Here is a 22,398-nt window from a genome sequence, read left to right as displayed (position 1 = left end):
AAGAGCCCACGTTGGCTGAACAAAGGCACACGGTGGGGTACTACGCAGCTGTAAGAGACAGTGGAAGAGTCTATGAACTGGCCGATTTCCAGGATTTCCTGTAAGTGGGAATTGCGACATGCCAAAGAACTGAAATTCTAACTCCCCTTCCTGGGAGCCGGAGAAACGGTGAGAAAACATATGGCACAAAAGAAATACAGAAGGATGAGCCAGGAGCTAAGGGGGTTGCTTACCGCCAGGGTGCAGGTGGGGATGCGGCGAAAGCCCAGGGGGTGCAGACGGAGCAGGGCGGGCGCGGCCTTGAGCTCCTGCCTGTGTTCACCTCACCTTCGGACCGTACAGAGTTACCTCCACAAACCCCCAAACAAGTCAGTCATGAGATGGACCAGAATGGGGCCACACTCATAATGTCGCACAAACAGGAGCTGGCGAATCTCTCTCTCATAAAGGAACCATAAGGCCACTCAGAAGGGAGAAAACCAGCCCAGCTACCTCTGTAAAACAATTTACACAAACACTGAAAATAACGAGAGCCAGGCCTCTAACTCTCGAGTTGACCCTGGGTCTCAGGGTGGAAATAGCTGTCAGAAGAAACTCACGTCTCAACCCACATGCAGACGGATAGATGTGGAAAGCACAGGGGTTGAGTCTGCTTTATGCTTGCGTTCACGCACTTCCCGGCCCCGGCCGCTCAGAGAACAGAGAAGCAGGGACATCCCAGCAGACCTGAGCACACCCAGCACCTGGACCCCTCTCCCCAGTAAAATGACTCAGGGGTCCCTGGAGAAACAGTGGCTTGCATGAGTCTAGAATACCTCTCACGCCAGAAAGGAAGGAAGGATTCGAACACAAGGGTGGCATCTCAAAGGACCCAGGAGCCAACTGGAAAAAGCTCCAAATGGTCAACAGGGATAATCTGAGCAATAGAATACAGAACGGTAGTACTGGGTTACAACCTATGGAATGCAATAAGTATCTGCGAGTCATGTCGATATAAATAAGTAACTGCACACAGAAATAGCAGGCTATCCCTCTAACAACTCCACTTAACAAATGGAAAATCACCCCCAGGCAAACACTACGGCACTAACATGCAGGCGGTAACCACCAATGGAAGAGAAAATTCACGGTGAAAATATGATGAGACCAAGGAGCTGTGGGGTTTTGTGCTCTCCTCCACAGGAGACTCGGAATTTGCAAAAGAAACAGTAAGTTCACAGGGGACAACCCTGGCAGCCGCCACCTCGGCCAAGCAGTGACAGCGATCATCACCAGGAAGAAGAGATCACGTCCCGTACTGCCTGTTGTCACAGGCTGAACTGCCCCCCCAAACCCACACGGGGGGAACCCTGACCCTTGTACCAGGGATATGACTGTGCGTAGAGGGTGACAGGTGACATCGGGCCCCTGGGCAGGCCCGTCCCACAGGACTGAGTTCCCGCGGAGAGCAGAGCGGGACAGAGACGCGCACGGGGCAGGATCCCGGAGGACGCGGCGGGAAGATGGTGCCTGCAGCCCTGGGGGGGGCCTGGGGGGGGCCAGCCTGCCACCGGGGACGGGACCTGTGCCGCGCCTGGACCGGGACCGGGACCCTGCGCCTCCGGAACCAGGAGAGCATATGCCTCCACTGTCTCAGCCGCCCCGGCTGTGGTGCTTTTTTACGGACACCACAGGAAACTGATACAGCCTGATGGGACATAGTAAGAACGGCCTGATTTCACTTCTATGGTTTCTTTCTCAAAGATGCATAACCTCAACCTAGTCCCGAGAAGATGTCAGACCGTCCCAAACTGAGGGATGTTCTGCAAAGTGACCAGGTCATGAAGACAGAGAAGCTGAAGATCCACCACAAGCTGGAGGAGCTCTCGAGAGCCAGATCCTCAACAGAAAAGAGGCTTAAGGGGGTAAACTGAGAACATCCGAAGCCTGTCTACGGTGCGGGAACAGCACCGTCCGTTTCCAGGCTTCAGTAATTACTTTAAAACAATAGTGTTATGGGAAGGTGGGTGAATGGTACCCAGAAACTCTACTGTCCTGCAATTTTTCTGTAAGTTAAAACCATTTCAAATAAAAACCTAAGAAAAATTAGAGCCTATGAAGTGGCAACCCACTGGCTGAACCCACAGGTATATTTCAGTTGACAAGGTTAAAGGCGAATGTGAATTAGCTGCCAACAATACAAATGCAGAGATACAATTTAAAAGCCAGATTTATGGCTTTTCTTCACAAAATCACAGGTTGTGGCAATACCCCCAAGGAAGTCGAATCCCACACCGTGAACCACAGGACCGAGGCCCAGGGCCCCAGCACCACATTCTCACGCTCACGGATGTGGGCCCTGGAGGTCCTAGCTCCCAAAGGCACCCGGGCCCCGCACTCAGGGAAACAGCCTCTGTCCACAAGCCCGGGGCGTCTCTGACACTCGGAGGAGAGTCCGGCTGCTGCTGATAAAGCAAACCTTCCACGTTTCCCATGCCCCCAGGGAGGCTACGCCACGGCCACGGTCGGAGGCGCTCCCCGACCCTTCAGAGCAGGGCTCCATTTCTGCCCTGAGCTCACGCTGTCCGTCTGCGTTGTGAGCAAACAGCCCGCGAGAAACACGTCAAACTGAAGATAAGAGTAAAAACCTCCCCGGCGCCCATCCGTCTGAAGCCTGCAAACTTGCAGGTGCTAAAAGCACAAGGTTGAGCGTGTCATTTTCTGGAACGTCCTCGGTCACTGTGATTTGTCACTCCCGACGCCATGGAAGCACACAGGGCCCCGTGTTACACATTCCTTCCACGCTCTCTCTCATCTGTGAAGGTCCCCATCCCGGGCAGTGGTCCTCACCTGGGCTCAAATAAACGCTCGTCCTTGTTTTTAAGACACCCTGGAAGTTTCGCTCACTCGGCCCTAGAATCTGTCACGCTTCCGTCCGTGCGCTCCCCAGCGTGCACAGCCGCATCTCCCCATCTGGAGGGGCCCGTGGTCAAGTGCACGCGGGCGTTAGCGCTGTGTGTGGTCCTCCTGCCTGCTCACCCGCCCCTGCCGACTGACACTGCACCACGTGCATGCCCTTGGGGGGATGACACCTGCTTCCCGACTACCTTCTGCCACAGCCTCTCACTCCTCCTCCTAGGAACACGGACACAGAGCACGGGGCCACACCTGCTCGCCCCATGGGGCCAAAGTGACAAAACCAGTGCAGGGCCTCTGGGCTGAGCCCCCCCCACCCCGTGAGCTACAAGCTGTCCTTCCAGAAAACTCCCTTTGCTAATGTTAGCCAAGGCTGGCTTCTGTGTCTGCACGGAAGTCCAGGGGCAGAACAAGAAGAGCTCACTGGCCCTGTGGGGGCGTGTTATCAGCCCCATGTTTGTTATCACACCTCACAAACTGGAGGCACAGAGAGGCTGGTCGCTCGGTCGACGTCACAGAGCCGATATCTGTGGAGGAAATCAACGACTAGACATGTGAGTGAACGAGCTTCTCAGAGGACTAATACGCCCTCGTGTTTACCCATAGTGGTTTTGTGCTCTAGACCTTTCACGGACACCGACATTACCCCCTGCTCTTATCCCGAACCAGCTCTGGAGGGGCCTTCTGGGCGCCACACACCAGGACGGCAGGCCCTGAACCCGAGCCTCCGAGCCCTCCCCGTCCTGCCTGGCCTCAACCTCAAACACACGAAGGTTCGAGAGTCTTTCAAAACAAGCCTCCTCTGCATTTATATACGCTTGATTGCAGACTCGTGCTCTCTCCGTGCCGCAGGGTAATACCCTCAACACAGAAGCACTAAAAACGTCTCTACCTCGTGCCGGACCAAACCTCCACGGCCTCTGAACTCATCCCTCCACCCCAGGGGCAAGCATCTCTCCATGGAAAGAACCACGCGACTGCACGCAGACGACAGCACAGCGCAAGGACACGGCTCCTCACTCGGGGCTGCTGACTTTCAGCGGTTTCACCACCCAGCATGTGCCTAGCCGCTGCCCTGCACCACAAGGCACAACGCCAGGCACCGTGAGGAAGGGCCCAGTGGTTCCAAACGGGCCGGGGCAGCTGCTGAAGAACCCTATGGGCCGGCTACACGGTGGGGCTGCACAGTCCTCCGTCGTGGCCCCCGTCGTGGCGCTGACGGGGTGCAGAGGGGCTCTCACAGGGGTCGGGGGACGGGAGGAGGGCGCACCCTGACATGGAGAGGCAGCGCTCTGACTTCGCTGGAGGGAGAGGTTCACGTGGAAACTCAGACGGGAAAGCTCGGCCAGAGATCTGCACCTGAGGCCCAGAGTTTAGATTCTTCTTCGGGGAAGCTCGAAGATTCCACATGGATGAATGGGGCCATCTGGTCTGAGCTTCTGGAAGGTCAGTCTGGGCACGTGGAGGGGATGAAGCGGGGCGGGGGGGGTGGCCAGGAAGCTCCTGGCCCAGCAGAACTAAGTAAGAATGAGGGCTCTGAGCCAGGGAGGGGACCCTCCGACAATAAGGTCACAGTGGGTTGTGTGTGGCGCCCACAGACAAGAACCCAGGATGGCACCAAGGTTCAGACCCAGAGGGAAGGACGGCGCTGGGGCAGAAACCGTGAGCGCAGAGAATGGACAGGCCTGGGGGAAACACACCCCGTGGGGCACCTGGAGTTGGGAAACCTGTCCGAACAGGGGCTTCATGTCAAAGCCACGGGGCCGCTGTGGGTCTGGGTCCTCAGTGACATCAGTATTTGGTGACACTGACATCTCAGCATTTCTGTGAATTCAGAGAAGTAAACACTTAGGCGGTCACATTATAGGGACCCCCACTCAGGGAGTTATAGGAGGTGATGTCGCAGGGACGGGCCACCAGGTACAGGAGTGGCCCCCCAAGAGGAACACGTCCTGGGAGCCAGCGAGGCGGACGTGGGGCGCTGAGGGGGCCCGGGTGTCGATGGGGCCCAGTGTGTCTACACATCGAAGACAGAGGACACTGGGTGGGCCAGAGATCTCTGGACACTCTGAGAACGGTTTTGCAGTTAGAAGCGTGGCTTCCGTACAAAGAGAGCGGGGCCCCAGTGTGGCTGTAGGACTGTGCCCCGGCAGTGCCACCACTGGGCACACACACCCAGAAGGACCGAAAGCAGGGCCTGGAGAGAGAGCGCATACCCGCGTTCACAGCCTTACGGACAGTAGGGGGAGCAACCCAATGTCCACAGATGGGCGGGTGGGCACAGAAACAGCGTATCTTATGTGCATGAAAACAGGACGTTGTTCAGCCTTCCAAGGAGGAAATCCTGACGCCTGCTACCACCTGGATGGACCCTGAGGACACGGTGCTGAGGGAAATAAGCCAGAACCACAAGGACAAACACCGGAGGATCCCCCTTACACGAGGTTCCCAGAGCAGTCAGACTCGAGGTGACAGAGAGCAGATATTGGGCGCCGGGGGCTGTGGGCAGAGCGTCAGTTTGGGAAGGCAGCCGAATCTGGGGTCGGACGGCGGTGTGAATGTGCTTCGTGACACGGGACCGTGCACTTACACATGGTTAAGATGGCAAATCTTACCTTACGTATATTTACCACAATTTAAAACTGTTTTCATGTTTTGTGATTTTTTTTTTAAAAGAGGGAGAGGCCGGGTGCCAGGGCATTCTGAGGCCGGGACTGTGTGTGCAGGTGGGTGGGAAAGGCCCGTGCAGACAGAGGGAATGAAAATACACTCCCGCCAGAACACAGTGGCCGCACACAGTAGGTCTTCAGTCACGGCTGGTGGACAGGATGGGATGGAATGGAACCAAGTCCTCAGCATGACCCCAAACAACCAAGAACACCGTGAGTTCTTAAACAAAGGCCTTGAAAAGCACGATGTTCGGGTGTTGAATCAACAGCGTATCTGGGGACGTATCCTGGCACAAGCAAGCTGTGTGTTGTCCAAAGGACAGAGCACATCCATGTCCCTGGACACTTGTCATTCTTACCTGTGCCCAATGATGAAGCGAACGTGGACAGAAGTCCAGTTCCAACCCAGCAGGACCAAGAACTCACCGCTCCAAACAGCGGAGAAATGGCCCACCCTCAGCCCCAGAGCGTGTTTCCCGTGGAGAACCGAGCACTGCATGTTGCTAATGGCTACAGTCAGGACGAGTGAGAGCTGCCCACTGCAACCCCTCCGCAGAAACGTCCACGCACACACATCTGTGAAAGCCTTTTCCCCCGACGTCAGCACCACGCGACCAACCCTGTCCCACCGCCGTGTGAAAACCGTGTCCACGCATGCCACCTGAGATTCCTTCTCCAGCCCCACAGACTCCCCCGTGTCCACGACACCAGGAGAAGAACGGAAGCGAGGGCGAGTCCGCGTTCACTCACCAGTCTGTGCCTGAGCCGCACCGTGACAAGCGGAGATCCTGACAGGTTCTGGGAGAGCGCAGGCGGCGGGGACACCTCCAGAGAAATGAGGTAGCTGGCCGCGAACAGCGTGTGCCTTTTGTAATTTGCTGCCTCAGCAATCCTTGGAAATAAATGAGAAAAAATCAGTACGGAAGGGGAATAGGGACAGGGCACGCAGCCAGAACCTGGGTTTAGAACTTAATGTTAAGGCTGAAATTTTTGAGACTGGAATCTTCCTTGGGTGGAAGTTCGATTGGTCTCGTTCGGTACCCACAGAGGAGACCTACCGCCGCTGCCATTCCGAAGCCTGCATTCCATCATTCAGTACCTGTCCTGCCAGGCTGGATGCCGGCACCGTGGGCGGCATGGGGGCCTGAGCTCACAGAGCCGGTAACAGTGGAAGAAGACATGGCCCGGGGGGTTGGAGAACAGAAGGGTCGAAGCACTGGGTGCGAATCTCAGCAATCTGCTCACTCCGCTGTGTGACCTTGGGTAAGTGACTTACCCCGTCTGAACTTCAAGCTACCTGCTTATAAGACGGTGTGACGGATGGTAGTGCGGTGAGCATCCGTGGTTCCCCTGCCTGGTGTGCGCTCACTCCCCTGAGAAAGGCCCTCGGTTTCCCCCAGGTGATGACCCCCCTTCCCCACCTCCAGACCACGTGCTCTGCTGTTGACTCCATTCAGCAGAGGCAGCCACGGTTTGCCAAGCGGCCCTCACTGTAGATCTGCTGTGTGCTCACGAGGAGCTCCAGGCCAGACATGTGGGGCAGGCCTACTCCACAGGCCACTGTGTCACATCAGGGGACACAGGATAGCACGCCCCACGGCTGATGATGTTGAGCATGACCGGCTGGCTGAAGTGGCACCTGCCCACTCTGCACTCTCAGGTGCCCTGCTCACTTTGTAAAGTAAGAGTAAAGTAGCTTTGGAGCCTCTCTGTATGCCCAGAACCTGGAATATACATACAAGAACACCAGGCTTTAGAGCCATCATATATGGACTGAATACAAACTTCAGTGCTTAGTGGCTATATGTCTTTGGATAAGACCTTTCACCACTGCCCTGAGGCATACATGGGTGGAGAGTGAGTGAAAAGTGGTGTCCAGCGGTGGAGGTGGAGAAAAGACACAAAGTGTGTCCAAGAGCCCAGAGGGGGTCTATGCACTGGAGCTCAGGTTGAACAGTGAGCTCCCGAGGTCCCTGAGTGCCAAGATTAAGGCATTAGAACTTTATCTGGTAGGATGTTAATCCTGACTCCCTTAGAATGTAAGTTCCACAAAACAGGGATCTTGTCTGTCTTGTTTTCTGCTTGTACCACCAGCACCTAGAATGGTTCCTAAAATATAACAGACTCTCAAAAAAAAAAAAAAAAAAGTGTTAGGGTTCCCCGAATACCCCTCACCCAGTGGTGTCTACACCCACTCATGACTTTTGCCCTGATCAGTAACTACACTTAGGGTTCCAAGATGGTGTCGCCCTGATGCTGTCGTTCCTTCCGCATTGTTTGGTTGACATTACTCTACAAAGCACAAGGGCGGACACGTAAGCCAAGCCAAACCTTCCGGGAACCTATCTGTCGGAAGCACGTGTGAGTCTGTCAACAAGACACGGAAACCCAGGGACCGAGTCACCGCCCTGCTTCTGTCAGCTGGCAGCGATCCCCTCTCCGGGTCCAGGTCTCCACCTGCGGAGGGGCAGTGGGAGCAGGTGATTCTAGACTCCCTGCCCGGCTCGGATTCCCGGCCCCGCACGAAGGGAAAGGCAGTCCCAGGTGCTTGCCTGGCGCAGCAAAGCCACTGGCAAGAGCTGAGCAGCCCTCGACTGATGGGGCAGGTGCGACCCTCCGTGTGCAGGGGGTAGAGCAGGGACCGGCTAAGTGCCCCCCAGGACCCGTGGACACTCAGACGCTGGCCCCAGGAGTGGTTGCTTGGGTCCTTGGAACGGCCCACCCAGGGCTTAGCTGTGAAGATGGAGACCCCGTCCCAGCCTCACCCCCATCTTCATGCACTAAACTGGTGCTGACTCCACCTCACCCCGAAAGGGGATCGGGAGGACATTACAACTCCACAGCACCTTTCATTCTTACAAAAACCATACACATACGGAGGTCACAGCGCGTGATACTAAAAGGGAAGGGACTCGCTGTGTAGGCGAGCAGAACGCCAGGGTGCTGTCTGCCGATCTACTCATCCCCTCCTAACTGTGTGTGGAGTTTGAGAACTGTCTTCCAGTCAATATGGCGAGAACGTCCAACCATCTTATGAGGTGCTAAAAGCAAGTGCTTACGCGTCACGTTAAGGGCACCAAGCTTTGTTTAAACAGTTAACTCGCGCCGCGCTCACGGCAGCCTCACACGCTGGTGGGTCGTCATCACCATTCTAGACGGGAGCACACCGCCAAAGACGGCCAGGCGTCGCCTAGGTTCACATCGCCGCCAAGGGCCCCGCTGGGCGAAGAGAGCCGGGTACCCAGCGCCCAACTCTGCGCTGCTGACTACCACACTGCTGGCCAACTTCTGTCCCACCCTGATGCCACAGGAGAGCGCACAAGTACAGGGACATATGCCTGGTGAAGTACTGGGATGATTTTTTTTCCAAGGCTAATTTTGACAATAAGACACTTCTGCATTAAGTGCTGCCCTTAGAACTTCACTGAAACTGAAGATTCCACCTATGAAAAATATGTTCTCATCACGGCAAATCGTCCTGTTTTGACTTGGGGAAACCAACGGAGCATGCGTTTGCTGCTGACAGGGTGCAACAGTCCACAGGTGTTAATGCTAACAGGGAGAGGGCCGTGAGGGGCACCCTCTGCCTGGGCGAGTCTCAGGGCCCACGACTTGGGACAAGAGGAGCTGACCACGGTGATCTGGATGACACAGCATGGGTCCTGAGGCTCCCGAGAGTCCTCTCTGTGGGGGTGCCTCGGGCAGTGAGGACAGCAGGGAGGTGAGGTGAAGGCCCTGCGATGGAGGAGTGTCCCAGCTGCCAAGCTTCAGGCACATCCTTGGGGCCCCCCAGAGCAGGACACAGTCAGCCTCTCCCCCATCCACGGACATGACGGCGCGGCCGACGGGGGTGTGCAAACACGGGCCTGGGGGGCTGCCTGGGCCTATAAAGTTTCTTTGGCACACAGCCACGCCCATTCCTTCATGTATTGTCAGAGGTTGCTTTCACGCCTCCACGGCAGACTGAGCAGTTGTGACCGAGGCGTTATGGCTTGTAAAGACAAAAATATTTACTCTCGGTCCCTTTATGGAGAAGTCTGTCGGCCGCTGGCTAGTCATGATTCTACTCGGCCCCAGGGAATTGTCCCCTGAAATGCGTGTACACACGGATGTCGGTGAAGAGCAGCTCCCCCTTCTCTTTCCTTTCCTAGTCTGAGGCAGAAGGACGATGCGGACGGCAGTACAGACACCGTTCGCCCCACACGCTCTTACCCTTGGCCCACAGACAAGCTCGGCCGTGCCTCATAAACACACGCTTCACGAATTTCACTGACAAATGAGCTTCAGCCTGACCGTTCAGCGTGAGAGCTGCAGATACGGGAGGGGGGCCAAGGACGGGTCTGTTCTTCATTCGTAATCTTTAATTTGGAGAAGTAGCCCCCAAGGAGTTGAGAAGGCATCTTTTTGAGGAAAGGTGATGGCATTTCCCTTCGACAATTCTCCTGAAGAATTCTGGAAATCACACACCAGGAGGGACCGGTCCCCCTCCCTTAGTTACGAGGAAACTCGTCAACGCGCAGGCTTTCCCAGGGCGATCGGACCCAGGCCTACACAGAAGTGGGGCTGTGGTGTCCCCGAGGCTGCGGACATCCAGGTGGCGGCACCAGCCTCCACAGCCCGCCCTGCAGGGGCACGAGAGACACTTGCCGGGGAGGCCAGGGGGACCCCATGGCGGGGGGAGCGGAGCCTCCCGACCCTCCCCTCTGAGGGAGGAACCAGCCTCTCCCCGCGCTCTGGGTGGGCTGACCCACCGCCAGGCCACAGGGGCCACGTGAGCACACCCCGGCGGCAAGAGAACAGCAGGCTCCGGCCACCGGGATGCGGGAGGCCAGGATGGGCACATGAGCCAAGCACGCCAGTCCCAGCTCTGTTTCCACAGAGCCCATGTGAGCAGACCTGGCCAATGACAGAGCAGGATGCTCCAGCCACCGTGATTGGAGGGAGCCAGATGGGTACATGACCCAAATGGGCCAGTCACAGCCCTGCCTGAGTTTCCACGCACACGTTCACGAAAGAGGCTGCTGTCCTTCTGAGACCTCAGGACCCAAAGCGGGGGCGTCCTGAGCCACCGGAGCCAGCCGTGCCTCTGTGGAGGGGCCCGCCTGGAAAGGAGCCAGCACAGAGGAAAGCACAGGCAGGAGACGGAGTGACCAGGTCGGGAGGGCTCCCCGTGCCCTGGGTCCTGCCGTGACTGAAGCCTTCCCCATCCCACGAGCCCCCGGCCTCCCCGCCATCCACCAGCGGCTGCGTATCCAACCAGCCCTGACCGATGCAGGGGTGTGCTGTTGTCTCCCGCTCTACACAAGCGGCAGTGAGGCTCCGGCAGTGAAGGCACTCATCCACGCACAGGGAGTTCCGGGCGGCTGTGGTCACCGGCCCCCTGCCCTGTCAGCCTGCGCACCCAGGGCCCGCTGAGCCCCAGCTCCGAGGTCCCGCGTCCCCTTCCGAGGGCTGTGGCGTGCCCTGGCTCTAATAGCAAAGCCCCCTGTAGACCTGTGAGGGCGTGCAGGTGGGGGTGTCTCTGCAGTCAGCCGCCCGGCGGGCAGATGCACACACGCCCACTGCCCTCTCCCCGCCCTCTCCCTGCCGTGTCACCTGAGACACTCACTTGGTCTTGGCTGGCTGGATGTGGTCCAAGTAATCGTGCATTCTGTGGTAGAGAAGGCCCACGATGGTGGTCCAGGCTGCAGAAAAGAAGAGGGTCACAGACACCTGTCAGCCTTCCAGCGGTAGGGCCCCCAGACACACCCGCCTGCCCAGCAGTGCGCAGCGCCCACCCTCACACTCAGAACCCAGGGGCCGCTCCTGGGGGTGGGAGCGGGACTCGCAGGGGTGGAATTTTCCAGGAGCCCGAGTAGAAACTTTGTGACCCTTCAGCTCTGGCTTGAACTGTGGCAGTGACTGCGTGCTCCTCCTCCGAGCCGACTGGAGATGCACAGATGCCACGGCTCCCGGGGAGAGCCTGACTCGCCAGGAACGCCAGAGTTTCTGAGGGCAGAGGGCCCTGCTCCAGCAGCGGGCACCACGCCAGCCTCCAGCTTTGCGTCCTCTGGGTGAGCATGTCCTGTTTGCTGTTGGCATATGGAGTATTTGCATCACGCGACATGAGCGAGGCAGCAGATGCAGGATTTACCGGTGGCGGTGATCACTCAGGTGTCCTCCATGCCTTGTGGCTAGTCCCACCTCTCTGCTATGTGAAGGCTTGAAACAGGAATCATTTTTAGTTTAGCAGAGGACGCTTGGAGGAGGAAGTGGTTAGCTATCTTCCAGAGTTCCTCGGGGACATTCGTTGAATATGTTAAGATTTCAGGAATACATTTAGCATCATATCACTCTCACGGTGTGCCAGGTAGAAGGGCTTTCTTTGCTCGTTCTTCTCAAAACAATGAGTCTAGTACGAATATTGTCCCCATTTTACAGATGAGGAGCCTGTAATGCAGGCAGGTTCAGTAACACAGCCAGCAAGTGGCTGAACCAGGGCTGCAGCCTGGGAAGTCCAGCCACCAGTCAGTCCTCGCGACCAGCAAGTCCTGCTGCCACAGGGCAGAGCATGACGCCACAGCCCTGCTGAGTGTGAAGAATGGAGGGTTTCTAGATCCTGCAGCCGGGTGGTATGAGATGAGCAAAGATCACGTACGTAGTTGGCAGATCATAGCATCATCCCCAGACACCCCCCCGTTTCTGTAGTTCACCCCATGTGGGGGGGGGGGCGTCCTGTGACATCTCCAGGCACCTTTCACGCAGGCAAACAAGAAGGTAGAGGGAGCAGAGGTGGGCCCCTGAGGGCTGGCGAGTGACAACTCCATGCTGGGGAGGGGACACCATGATCCTACACCACCCGGGCTGCTCTTGGTCCCCAGTCTCAGAATCACATGTCCTCTGGCCGGATTGTCAGGAGCTGCAAATCCAAGGCCACAGGCCCATCCCTGACTTCCCAAGGGACAAGCAGTGGAGGCACTCACTCACTTTTCAAGGGGCCAGAGGGACTGTCACTGTAGCAAAAATGGCCAGAGCTGCCTGAGCGTCCGGAGTTGGAAGTAGACCCCTGGGCAGACAAACCCTCACCTAGCCGGAGGCCACCCTGGATGGGGGAAGGGGGATGGCCTCGTCTCTTCATATTCTGCTGACGTGTCACTGTGCCGATCTGGGAGGACACAGTTGTCTTTCACAGTGGACCAGCATCACCTCGAGAGCCTGTCTAAAATACAGATTCCCAGCCTCCTCCCCAGTTCCAGTTCACGAGGCTGGGGCGCACTTGGAATCAGCATTCTGAGTGAGCATCTCAGGCGCCCGCCAGGACCCGCTGAGAAGTGCTGGCCCAGATCCGCTCCTGCGGGAACAGCGAGCGGGCCTGAGGGCCGTGCGTCCTCCGGGTAACGGCCAGCCGCACGTCTGTAAGGGCCAAGCCCCCGAGGTCCTGGGGCAGGCTCAGCGGCTGCACTCACCTTGGCTGCGGAACGCCTCGTGGGGAACCTCGATGTAGCTCTGCCCCTGGGCCGGGAAGCGGTAGTGAGAGGAATTTATGGTCTCGGGTAGGAGTTTGGCCACAGAAAACTCTGAGAACAAGCCAAAGACAGGAAGCCACAGTCAGTAAGCTGCACAGCGAAGGAAACTGGGCTGTCAAACCCCATCTGCTTCTGCTTTTGTTAACAGAATGAGCTCCCCTGGGCAGTTAATTACCTCTAGACAATGACGACCTACAAAAATAAGGGTCAAGGACGTCATTTCCACTGTATGGCTGACACGGCCATCCAGCCACTGTGGGTCTCGTGGCCCGAGGTGACCCCTCCTTCCCTCAGGGCAGCCTGTCAGTTCTCAGGGCTGCTCCTCACCACACTCTGGGGGACCCATGACCCACAGGAGAAAGAAGGTGCCAGAGATGCTGGCCTTCTAGCCATCAGGCACTATCTCAGCCGACAAATTCCCCCTAAAACTAACCGACGTGGGTCACTTCAGCCCCTGTCCCAGAGTTTGGCTCTTGCAGGAGCGTATCAGCAGTGCAGTGCTCCCTAGATAAAGACTTTTCAAATGGAGGGGCCATGAAGTCAGCGCGTGTGGCCCTCTGCGCCAATTATCTTGGAAAAGCAGATTCAGGCCAAGCCTCCAGCTGGCTCTCGGAAACCTGCTTCTGCAGCTTTTATTCCACAGACACTCAGAGGAGCTGCTGATACCGACTCCTGTTCTGAACAGAGGGGGCTGCTACACAAGATCAGTCCGGCCCCGAGTTGCCACCAAATGCTTCCACAGCTTTGCGTCCACATCATGGCTGAGCACACGCGCCCTGCTCTCACTCTCCCTCCAAAGTGTAATTTTCGTTAAGGGCAACATAGTCTAGAGAAGCAGAGAGGTCTGTCTGAGCCAATGGTGTGTTTGCTGCTGCGTGTGTGTGTGCACCTTTGCCCGCTGTGTGTGCAAACGCACATGCTGGTGTGTACGCACTTGCTTGTGCAGGTGAGCGCGGGGCCGTCAGAGCAAACCCCACGGGCCAGCTGCCCTCCCGAGTCTCCCGCCGCCCCGCCTGCACCCATGGCCACATCCCACACCGAGCTGACCACTACCTGCCATGGAGGAAGAGCCTACGATGGTGACCTGGGGCTCGCTGGCGTCCAGGTTGGAAGAGATGTGGCCCATGACAGTGTCGACGGTCTCAATCAAGCCCAGCACCATGGCATTGTCCTGAACACAACACAACGTGAAGGCACTGAGACAACAGAACCTGCACAGCCAACGTCCTGAGGCCCACCCGCGGAATACTCCGCCAGGCTGTGCGCTGGCCCCACAGCACCCCTCCACGGGAGCAGCACCCTGCATCTCTGAAGGCCGTGGCGGGCCGGGCTTGTGCTCTCGATGAGCAGATGAGAAGGAATGGGGGAGAGCCCCCAGCACTAGCCCTCTTACAGGCGAGGAAGTGATCACTGAGGTCACTCACCCGGCTGAGCTCACAGCACGCAGACATCCCGGTCACCCAGGCCGTTGGCTGCAAGGCTTCTATGCTTAGACACAGGTGACAGAGACCTGGACCCAGCTGCACTCTGAACTCACCTCCACAAATCTCTGGCCGGCCCCCTGCCCTGCCCTCTTCTGTTTCAGAAGGAGGGGGCTAAGTGCCCCCAAGCCCCCTCCAGGAGCTTCATCCCAGTCTCCATGCAGGGGAAGGAGGCTTTGGAGGCGTCAGCACCCCAAATCCTCTCTGGCCTCCGACCTGCCTGGTGCATCCCTTCCCTCCAAGGGCCCTCTTCACTCATTCTGAGTCCCCAGCACAGAGAGGATCCCAGTGGACGCTGCCCCCACGAAAGCAGGGGCCCCTCCTGGTCACCCTGTATCTCTGCAGACAGCTCAGATGGGGCCGACTGGCCCTCACCATCAGACACACGGCTACACTGGGGACAGGGCCTCTCAGCCCCTCGGGTGTGCGGTGGCTGTGCCTCCTGCCATCATGCCCCTTCCATCCTTCCCTCCTTTCTGAAAAGCATCTGTTTGCTAAGCATCCTTAGCATTCTCTCATAGATGCATGCGCCACGAGAATCTAATGAGCTGGAAAAAGAACACTGAGGCCAATTTTAGACATTTTCTTTGAGGCCTGTGGCCTGATTTCAATCAGCCGAGCATAGTTAAACACATGGAAATCTGTGTCTCTGGCGTGCAATTGTTGGGCAGTAGCTGATTCATACCTTCTCTTGAATGCACATTAGAGCCTGCCTAAGTCTGAATAGCTTCATGATTATTCATATTTTGTGGCCAAGCATTCAGAAAAAGTTACTTTAAAATGATGCTGATGAAATGGGTCTGCTCAGGCCCTCCACTGGCCATTTTCTCGGGGGGGGGGGTTCCTGTGCTGCGGCCCTGTACACAGACTCCCCCTGGAAGTCAAGGACTCTGGAGGGTTGTGCCTTTTCAAAAAGAATTTGTTTCTATGTAAGACTATATCAGTCTTAAGTTCAGGTCCCCTTTTTTCCTCCCTTTGCCAGTGTTCACTCCATCTCATTCCATTTGAAACTGTTCAAATAAAAAGTTCAAATATAAATCCCACTGCAATCTCATTAATAGCATTTCTGCCTCAAACTGCCAAATATTTTTTAAACATCATAGGGGTTCAGGAGAATGAGCACTTGAATATTACACCAGTGTGGTTGCGGCTCTGCTGAGGGAGGCAGTTAAGAGTCCTCCACCCTGCCAGGCAACGTTGGACGTTGTGTGTTGAGACCGCATCAACAGAAAAGAGACAGAGAGCCAGGACCCCAAAGTCACTGGACAGAGGAAAGGCTCCTCGGACCCACTTTGGACTTTGCATGAGTGAGGAGTAAGTTTCAACTGTGCTATGCCACTGAAATGCAGGGGTCTATTTGTTACCAGAGCACAGCCTAGCCTAGGCGGCCTGATACGCCCAGTGTCGCTGGCAGTGGTCCCACGCGTAGCTAAAGACAACCAGATTAAATCAGACATCAGTGTATTTGTACAATATATGTGCGTGCAAGTGAAACAAAAGCAAGACAGGAAGGGACATGTACAAGAGTGCTCACAATCACGGTCTGCCTTAGGACTTCAGGTGACTGCTCTTTTATACTGTTTTTATTATCTGCAGTTTCTACCTTCTCCACAACACATTAACTTGTTTTATTTGTTAAGCAGTAAAGTCAACGAAGTTACTTTTAAATATAAATATATATTCCATTATCGTTTCTAATTATTTGGAGTTCAGGGGAAAAGAGAGGCTTTTTTGGTTTTTACGTTTATAACCATGAAATACATTTTGTCACATGTTTCACTTTTTTCACTTAATCTAGTGATCTCCAAACATAAAACACTTTTTTTATTATGACTCAAGAACAATATGACGGTGAAAAATATTTTATTAAAATGATAAATAGAGGTCAACCAAGTACACACTCCTCATGAAGAAATGGAACCATTTCCCTGCTTGGTGTTGAGGAGAATAACACATTACCGACACCCACACAATTCCTGAGCCATACGGAAGACAAGGCACTTCTAATCTGTATATCTGGTCAAAATGAGCTCAAATGTCCCAGATAGCAAGACCGGAAGATGCATCATCTCTCCTAGGGATGTGACTTGGGCCATATTTACACCACTTCCAGGAAGACACACTGGTCCCCAAAGTAAATACATTTTGAAAATCAAAAATATTCTTTTTTTTCTTACCTCTGACACATCAACCCAAGTGGGCAATTGAAGAACCTCTCCCATGGTTTTTAAGAAAACCTAAAGGCAGATAAAATGACACTGCTTAGCATGTATCCTTAATCCTCAAAATCTCAAGACCTTAGATTTTTCCATGTCTTATCAACCACTGGCTGGGTTTTTACATACAGTAATAAACAAAAATAGCTCACATTAGCGTATCAGGTTATAATTGACAAAGCCCATCAGAGGTATTATCTTCTTTGCTCCCTGTGACAACCCGTCTATCAGTGATGATCATTCAGATGTCAGAATGAACACACCTTAGTCATGTTAAGCACAGTACCTCGGAGATATAAGCAGCCCTCAGGAAATGCCTGTTGAATGAATAAGCGAACGAATGAACAGGTGAATAAATCATGGCCTGCTGAATATGCTTTCCATGGGTAGAGAAGCCAAGCTGACTTAAAACCACTTGTGTTCATTGGCAATTACCTCTCCATAAAGAAGTTACTTGGAGACCCTTGGTCAGATCACCTTAAAATCATGTTTGGATTGGCTCACCATTGTTCTAAAAAAAATAAATTAGCTTTTAACATGTTCAAATGGGGAGATTTAAATGAAAATATGTGAATTTCCTTCTTCCTTTGAGAAGAGCAGAAGCTCAGGCCACCCCTAGCCCACAGTCCCACATGGCCACCATTGGCCAACGTGGAACGGCAGCTGCCCCTGTAGTCAGATACGTGTTTCTCCATGTACTCCAGTCCTCACCACTCCCTACTTCCTGACATCCAGTCCAGTCCCTCATTTATATCACTCATGTCAGCTTTTAACTGTTTGTCTTCTACTGTAGACACAGAATTAAACTGAGAGCCTGATTTAAATCTCCCATATTTCCACCAAACTACCATCTCCAGAAAAATCACATTCTTCCTCACACTTTTAGACGCTAAATACTGAGAGAATACATCATCAAAACTCCTTACTCTTTCATTACCTTTATTTGATAAATATTTATTAAGACTCTGAAGGGCAAGACCTTATGAAATAAGGATGAACAAAATATTGGGCTTAAGGTCTAGCGGGCAGAATTTATAATCTAGAGCAGGGAGTCAGCACTTTAAAAAAAAAAAATCACCTAGTAAAGTATTGAGGTTTTAAGGCCATACAATTCCATCACAAGCACTCAGCTCTGCCATTATAGAGCAAATGCAGCCACAGACAACATAACTAAATGAGCATGTTCCAATAAAACTTTATTACAAAAACAGGCAACATACCGGATTTGGCCTAAGGGCTAGGCTATAAATTGCTGACTCCTACTCCAAAACAGTTCGGTGGAATGAAAATATAATGCCAGCCACATTGCCACTTTTAGATTTTCTAGTGTCTGTCTGTCTGTCTATCAGAAAGTGCACATGTGCCCAGGCAGGGTGGGCGGCGGCAGAGGGAGAGAGAATCCTGATCTCAGGACATGGAGATCATGACCTGAGCCAAAACCAAGAGTCAGGGCTTAACCAACTGAGCCACCCAGGCGCCCCTCTAGTAGCCGTATTTTAAAAAAGTAAAAAGAAAACAGGCGAAACGAATTTTGCTTCTACTAATTATGTTTCAAACTAATTATGTTTTACTTAGTTCCAAATATCTAAAACAGCACTCCACATGCTAATATAAAAGTTACCAATTCAGTATTTTACATTCTTTTCTTTGTCCTAAGTGTTAGAAATCCAGGGGGCATTTCACACTCACAGCGCGTCTCCCTCGGAATTCGCCACAGTTCAAGACCTCCCCGGCCAGATGTGGCTAACAGACCCCTTATCACCCAGCACGGGAAAGGACTTCTCGCCAATTTCCTGTCTGATTGCTAGCGGTGGAAAGCCAGGACAACATGGAAAATTGGATATTATTTCTCTTTGAATCAGAGATGGGCAGGGTTTTGGGCGAATCTGCAGGATTGCTCTGCAGGACACCCAGAGTCAGGTCTCCCCACGGGGGCCCACGCCAGAGGTCCCAGACCGAGGGCCCACAGACCGAATCCGCCTCACAAATCTGCACATAACTGCTTTTAAAATTTTAGTTAGCTGTCCACTACTTAAAAATTGGATTATTTCCCACTTTAGAGATCCGGGTGTGGGGCCTCCCTTGCAAAATCGGAGGGGGCAGTGCCCCAGGTCAGCTAGCCGCCACCCCCGCAGACGGCCACGGTCCCTACTCCTCCTCCGGCTGCCCGGCCCCTGAGCGCATTGCAGTTTGCAACTCCGGACACTGCCAGGGGGCCCAGGGGGAGTCACAGGGAAAGAGGAAACCGCCGAGCTTAACGAGAAAGTCTCCCGCCTCGGCCTGCACTGGCTCCTGTGTTCCAACACAGGCATCCCCTCGAGCCTACGGACACGCCCCAGCCTCCGGGCCAGCCCGCGCGGACTGGACACCCCGGCCAACCCAGGGAACCCGTGGGGGGCGGAGCTTTGCAGCCTTGGCCCCGCCCACGCCTCTTTATGATTGGCTAAGCCTTGGTGCCCCGTCTGCTCCCCGGGCCCAGGATTGGTGGTGGTCATGTGACCGAGCTTCTGCCAATGAGCTGTGAGGGGAGAGGGAACGCTGGGAAAGATTTTCCTTCCGGGTGAAGATGGAGGCGGGCGCCTTTTCCCTCTGGGGCTGGCCGGCGGGGCCTGGGGTGTGGGGCCGGCCCGGCCGCGGGGAGACACGGCGCAGCGTGAAGAGACCCGCGCTGCCGCCGCAGACCCGTGCTATGCAGGAAGACCGGTACTGCAGCCCGGGGTGAAGCCGGCCGGGGCCCGTCTGGAAGTCCTCAGGGCGGGGAGGCCCCTGGGCGCCGGCGGGGAGGCCGGGCCTGGGGGGCGGGCGCCGGGCCCAGGGACCAGGTCTAGGACTCGGCCGTCCGCGTGCGCTCCGCACCCCGAGGCCCTGCGGGGCAGCACCCCGGAACCCAGCGCGCCCTAGGGGTGGACGGAGATGCCCGAGAAGCCGGCTCTCGCTTCCCCCCGCGGGGGCAGGAGGGCGAACAGGGCCCCCCTTCCACTCGGGGTGCCCGCGCCCCGCGGGTCTGCCTTCAGCCAGCAGGCCGGGCGGAGTGAGGAAGCCTCCCCGCGCGCTCAGCTAGCGCCGGACACCGTTCCCGGCGCACACAAACGCACGGAGCCGCCCCGAGCTGAGTGTCCTGCGGCCTTCCCCACGTCGCCGCAGAGCGGAGCGACCGAGCGCACGGGGCGAGGAGCCGCGGAGGGAAACTCCGCGCTGCAGCCAACCCCCCGCACCCTGCTCGGACCCGGAAGCTGCTCTTTGCGGGGGAACCCGCGCAGTCTCCCCACCTCGGCCAAGAACCCCGGTGCTCCACCTCTGCCCGCCCGGGATCCGCCTCTACCTTGGCCTGGAGAGTATTCGGAGGAGAGTGAAAAGCGGCGGCACCTTGATTCCATGCCATAAGTGGCACGTTCACGAAGTGCCGTAGGTGACCTTGGCAATTCCCACTGCCCTACAAGTCACAGCGCTGCGGGTCACAGTGTGTGCAGAGTGACGTCTGGCGTCCCACGGCTGCACCTGCGCAAGACCCAGTCCCACCCTTCACCTGTGGCCAAGGGGGGCAGCGAGGCTTAGAACTGGAGTTGCACACCCAGATGGCCGGTGGCCAGGTGGATGCAGAGATGGGAACCCTGAAGAGCTGAGGCAGAGCCGAAGGAGGCCCCAGCGAGCTGGGTAGAGCCGGCTGGAGAGGCCACCCTACCTGGTTGTTCATGAGAAGCCTGTAACCCAGACTTTTATGTAAAAGTTCTTGACTTTTCTATAACTCTGTGCAGATTGAGCAAAGCACACCTGTGGGCCAGGATCTGGTAGTTTGCCATCCCTGACCAGCCAGGCACAGAAATCAAATAGCTTTACCTGGGTGAGGTTCAACGCCATTTCCTGTGAGAGAGGCTTGTTGGGTAATTTGAGGGACACATTTCGCAGATAACTCAGTACAGTTCCTGGACTCTGGAAGTTTTTTCTTGTCTCTGTCAAGTTGATTATGATAGGATGGTAAGCGTTGGTGGGCGTCTAAAAGAAATGACAGGCGTGAGTTCAGCCAGGGATGAAAGCCAGGAAGTCCCACAGAAATTCAGTGTGCCCTCCTAAAGCCCCGTGACGATGGCAGGTGTGCCTGCGGCATACCAGGAGGCACTTTTCCGACTACCTAACACATACTGACCTTTCATCCTCTCAACAACTTCAAGAAAAATGCACCCATTTCAGAGATGAAACCAAGCACAGGGAGGCTTACCCAGAAATACATGTGGAACTGGGGTTTGAACCCACACCGATGGTACAAGAGTCTGTGCCCTCACTGTTCCTTAGAGTTCCCAAATAAAGTGGTGTGATTACAAATACTAATTCCAGAGGAGAATGTTTCTGTATGGATTGATCTTCCCTCAAACCTCGGGAGAAGGGGCACAAAGAGAAAACGAGCATCGGCTCAGGTCCCCCCTGCTCTCCGCTCACTGGTTCACCTGCCCAGGAGACGGTCTCAGTGTTCATGTCCCTCGGCAGTCTGGTTTACTTCCTTTTGACCCCCGAGGCCACAGACCACAAGAAGCAGAGGGCTTTCCCTTCAGTCAGCCTGAGCATCTAGAATTAGTGCCAAAGTTCGCTTCTCCTCCAGGGATGATTTCTTCCCAGACACTATACTGCCAATCAGAAGAGCCAGACTGTCTAATGGAATTCAGTCCTGGCACACAGGCTAAGCAGAAAGCCTTCAACAAGAAGTAGGGCCGAGATCAATGCATGTGCTTACCACAGTGTTGGCTGGGGGTGTCATGAAGAAGCTTGGTGGCGTTGAAGACAACAAAGCATGCTTTCCTGGAAAGAATCAGTAACACTTCATTAAGGACTGAAACATGGTCAGTCTTTCACCCTAAGGAAGCCCTGTCTTTATTCAGAACTCTTCAGTTTCAGACACATCTAAGACAGTCTGAGAATGTTTTGAGTAGGAATGCTGCTGGAAAGATAAAGGGCTAATAAATCAGCTTAATGGGCAGATTGTATGGATTTTCCCAGGTCACGTTACTTTTCTATTTATGTTTCAAATTGCTTTTGAGCACCCTTCATGCAACTCATCATATAAAACGATGATTTTATACAAGCATTTACCGATTTCAAATAAATAGAGAACCAAAAGAAATCACCTTCCGCTGCATCTGGACTATTTGGAGATGGGATACAGAGGGCCGTTAATCTCTGGGCTATAGGACAAACAATCCGTCGGTCAAGCCTTCCCTCCCAGACAGCTGGAACAAGACAAAGTGGTGGGGGGACTGTCCTCTTGAGCCCCTTCGACCCTGAAGATTCTAGTTCTTCTTTCTACTCCATTTGGTTAATCATAAATAATTACAGATAATGAGGACATCCAGCACCAAAGATAAGCCATAGTTGCTCTTCTCTGCCTGTTTTCCACCAATGATTTCTAATTTAGCATTTCCTGGTAAGAACACAGACTAACTAGATACTCTACCTCATTTTTGGAAAATCCCTCAAGGTTGCTTGGGGTGACCCAAGGAAATGACCTCATCACTCCCAGTTAGCTCCAGTAGTACCCGGCCCCCTGGGTTGAGGTGGGGCTGGGTAGCTGGGGACAGACACAGAAGGGGAGACACTGCCTGGAGTACTAGAGCCCCAAACATTCTGTTCCCCAAGTCAAAGT

At 54.8% G+C, this 22,398-nt stretch overlaps 1 protein-coding gene across 1 annotated transcript in view; it reads right to left on the bottom strand.

Annotated features, from left to right (window-relative positions):
- The window catches only part of ADGRD1 (adhesion G protein-coupled receptor D1), a 125,548-nt gene that overhangs the window by 72,018 nt on the left and 31,132 nt on the right, over window positions 1–22,398 (bottom strand). Inside the window, exons 7-13 of the mRNA XM_088019750.1 lie at window positions 21,493–21,557; window positions 20,604–20,759; window positions 16,728–16,787; window positions 14,123–14,240; window positions 13,010–13,120; window positions 11,173–11,248; window positions 6,315–6,456 (exon numbers count right to left, since the gene is read on the bottom strand). Coding sequence (XP_087875876.1) covers window positions 6,315–6,456; window positions 11,173–11,248; window positions 13,010–13,120; window positions 14,123–14,240; window positions 16,728–16,787; window positions 20,604–20,759; window positions 21,493–21,557 — 728 coding nt within the window. The remainder of the gene's footprint in view (window positions 1–6,314; window positions 6,457–11,172; window positions 11,249–13,009; window positions 13,121–14,122; window positions 14,241–16,727; window positions 16,788–20,603; window positions 20,760–21,492; window positions 21,558–22,398) is intronic.

This window comes from Eumetopias jubatus, unplaced genomic scaffold (genome assembly GCF_037043125.1).
Source record: "Eumetopias jubatus isolate StellerSeaLion01/CBP00866 unplaced genomic scaffold, mEumJub1_p1.0 scaffold_16, whole genome shotgun sequence".
Classification (NCBI taxonomy): domain Eukaryota; kingdom Metazoa; phylum Chordata; class Mammalia; order Carnivora; family Otariidae; genus Eumetopias; species Eumetopias jubatus.
This window is presented reverse-complemented; position numbering and strand designations above follow the sequence as displayed.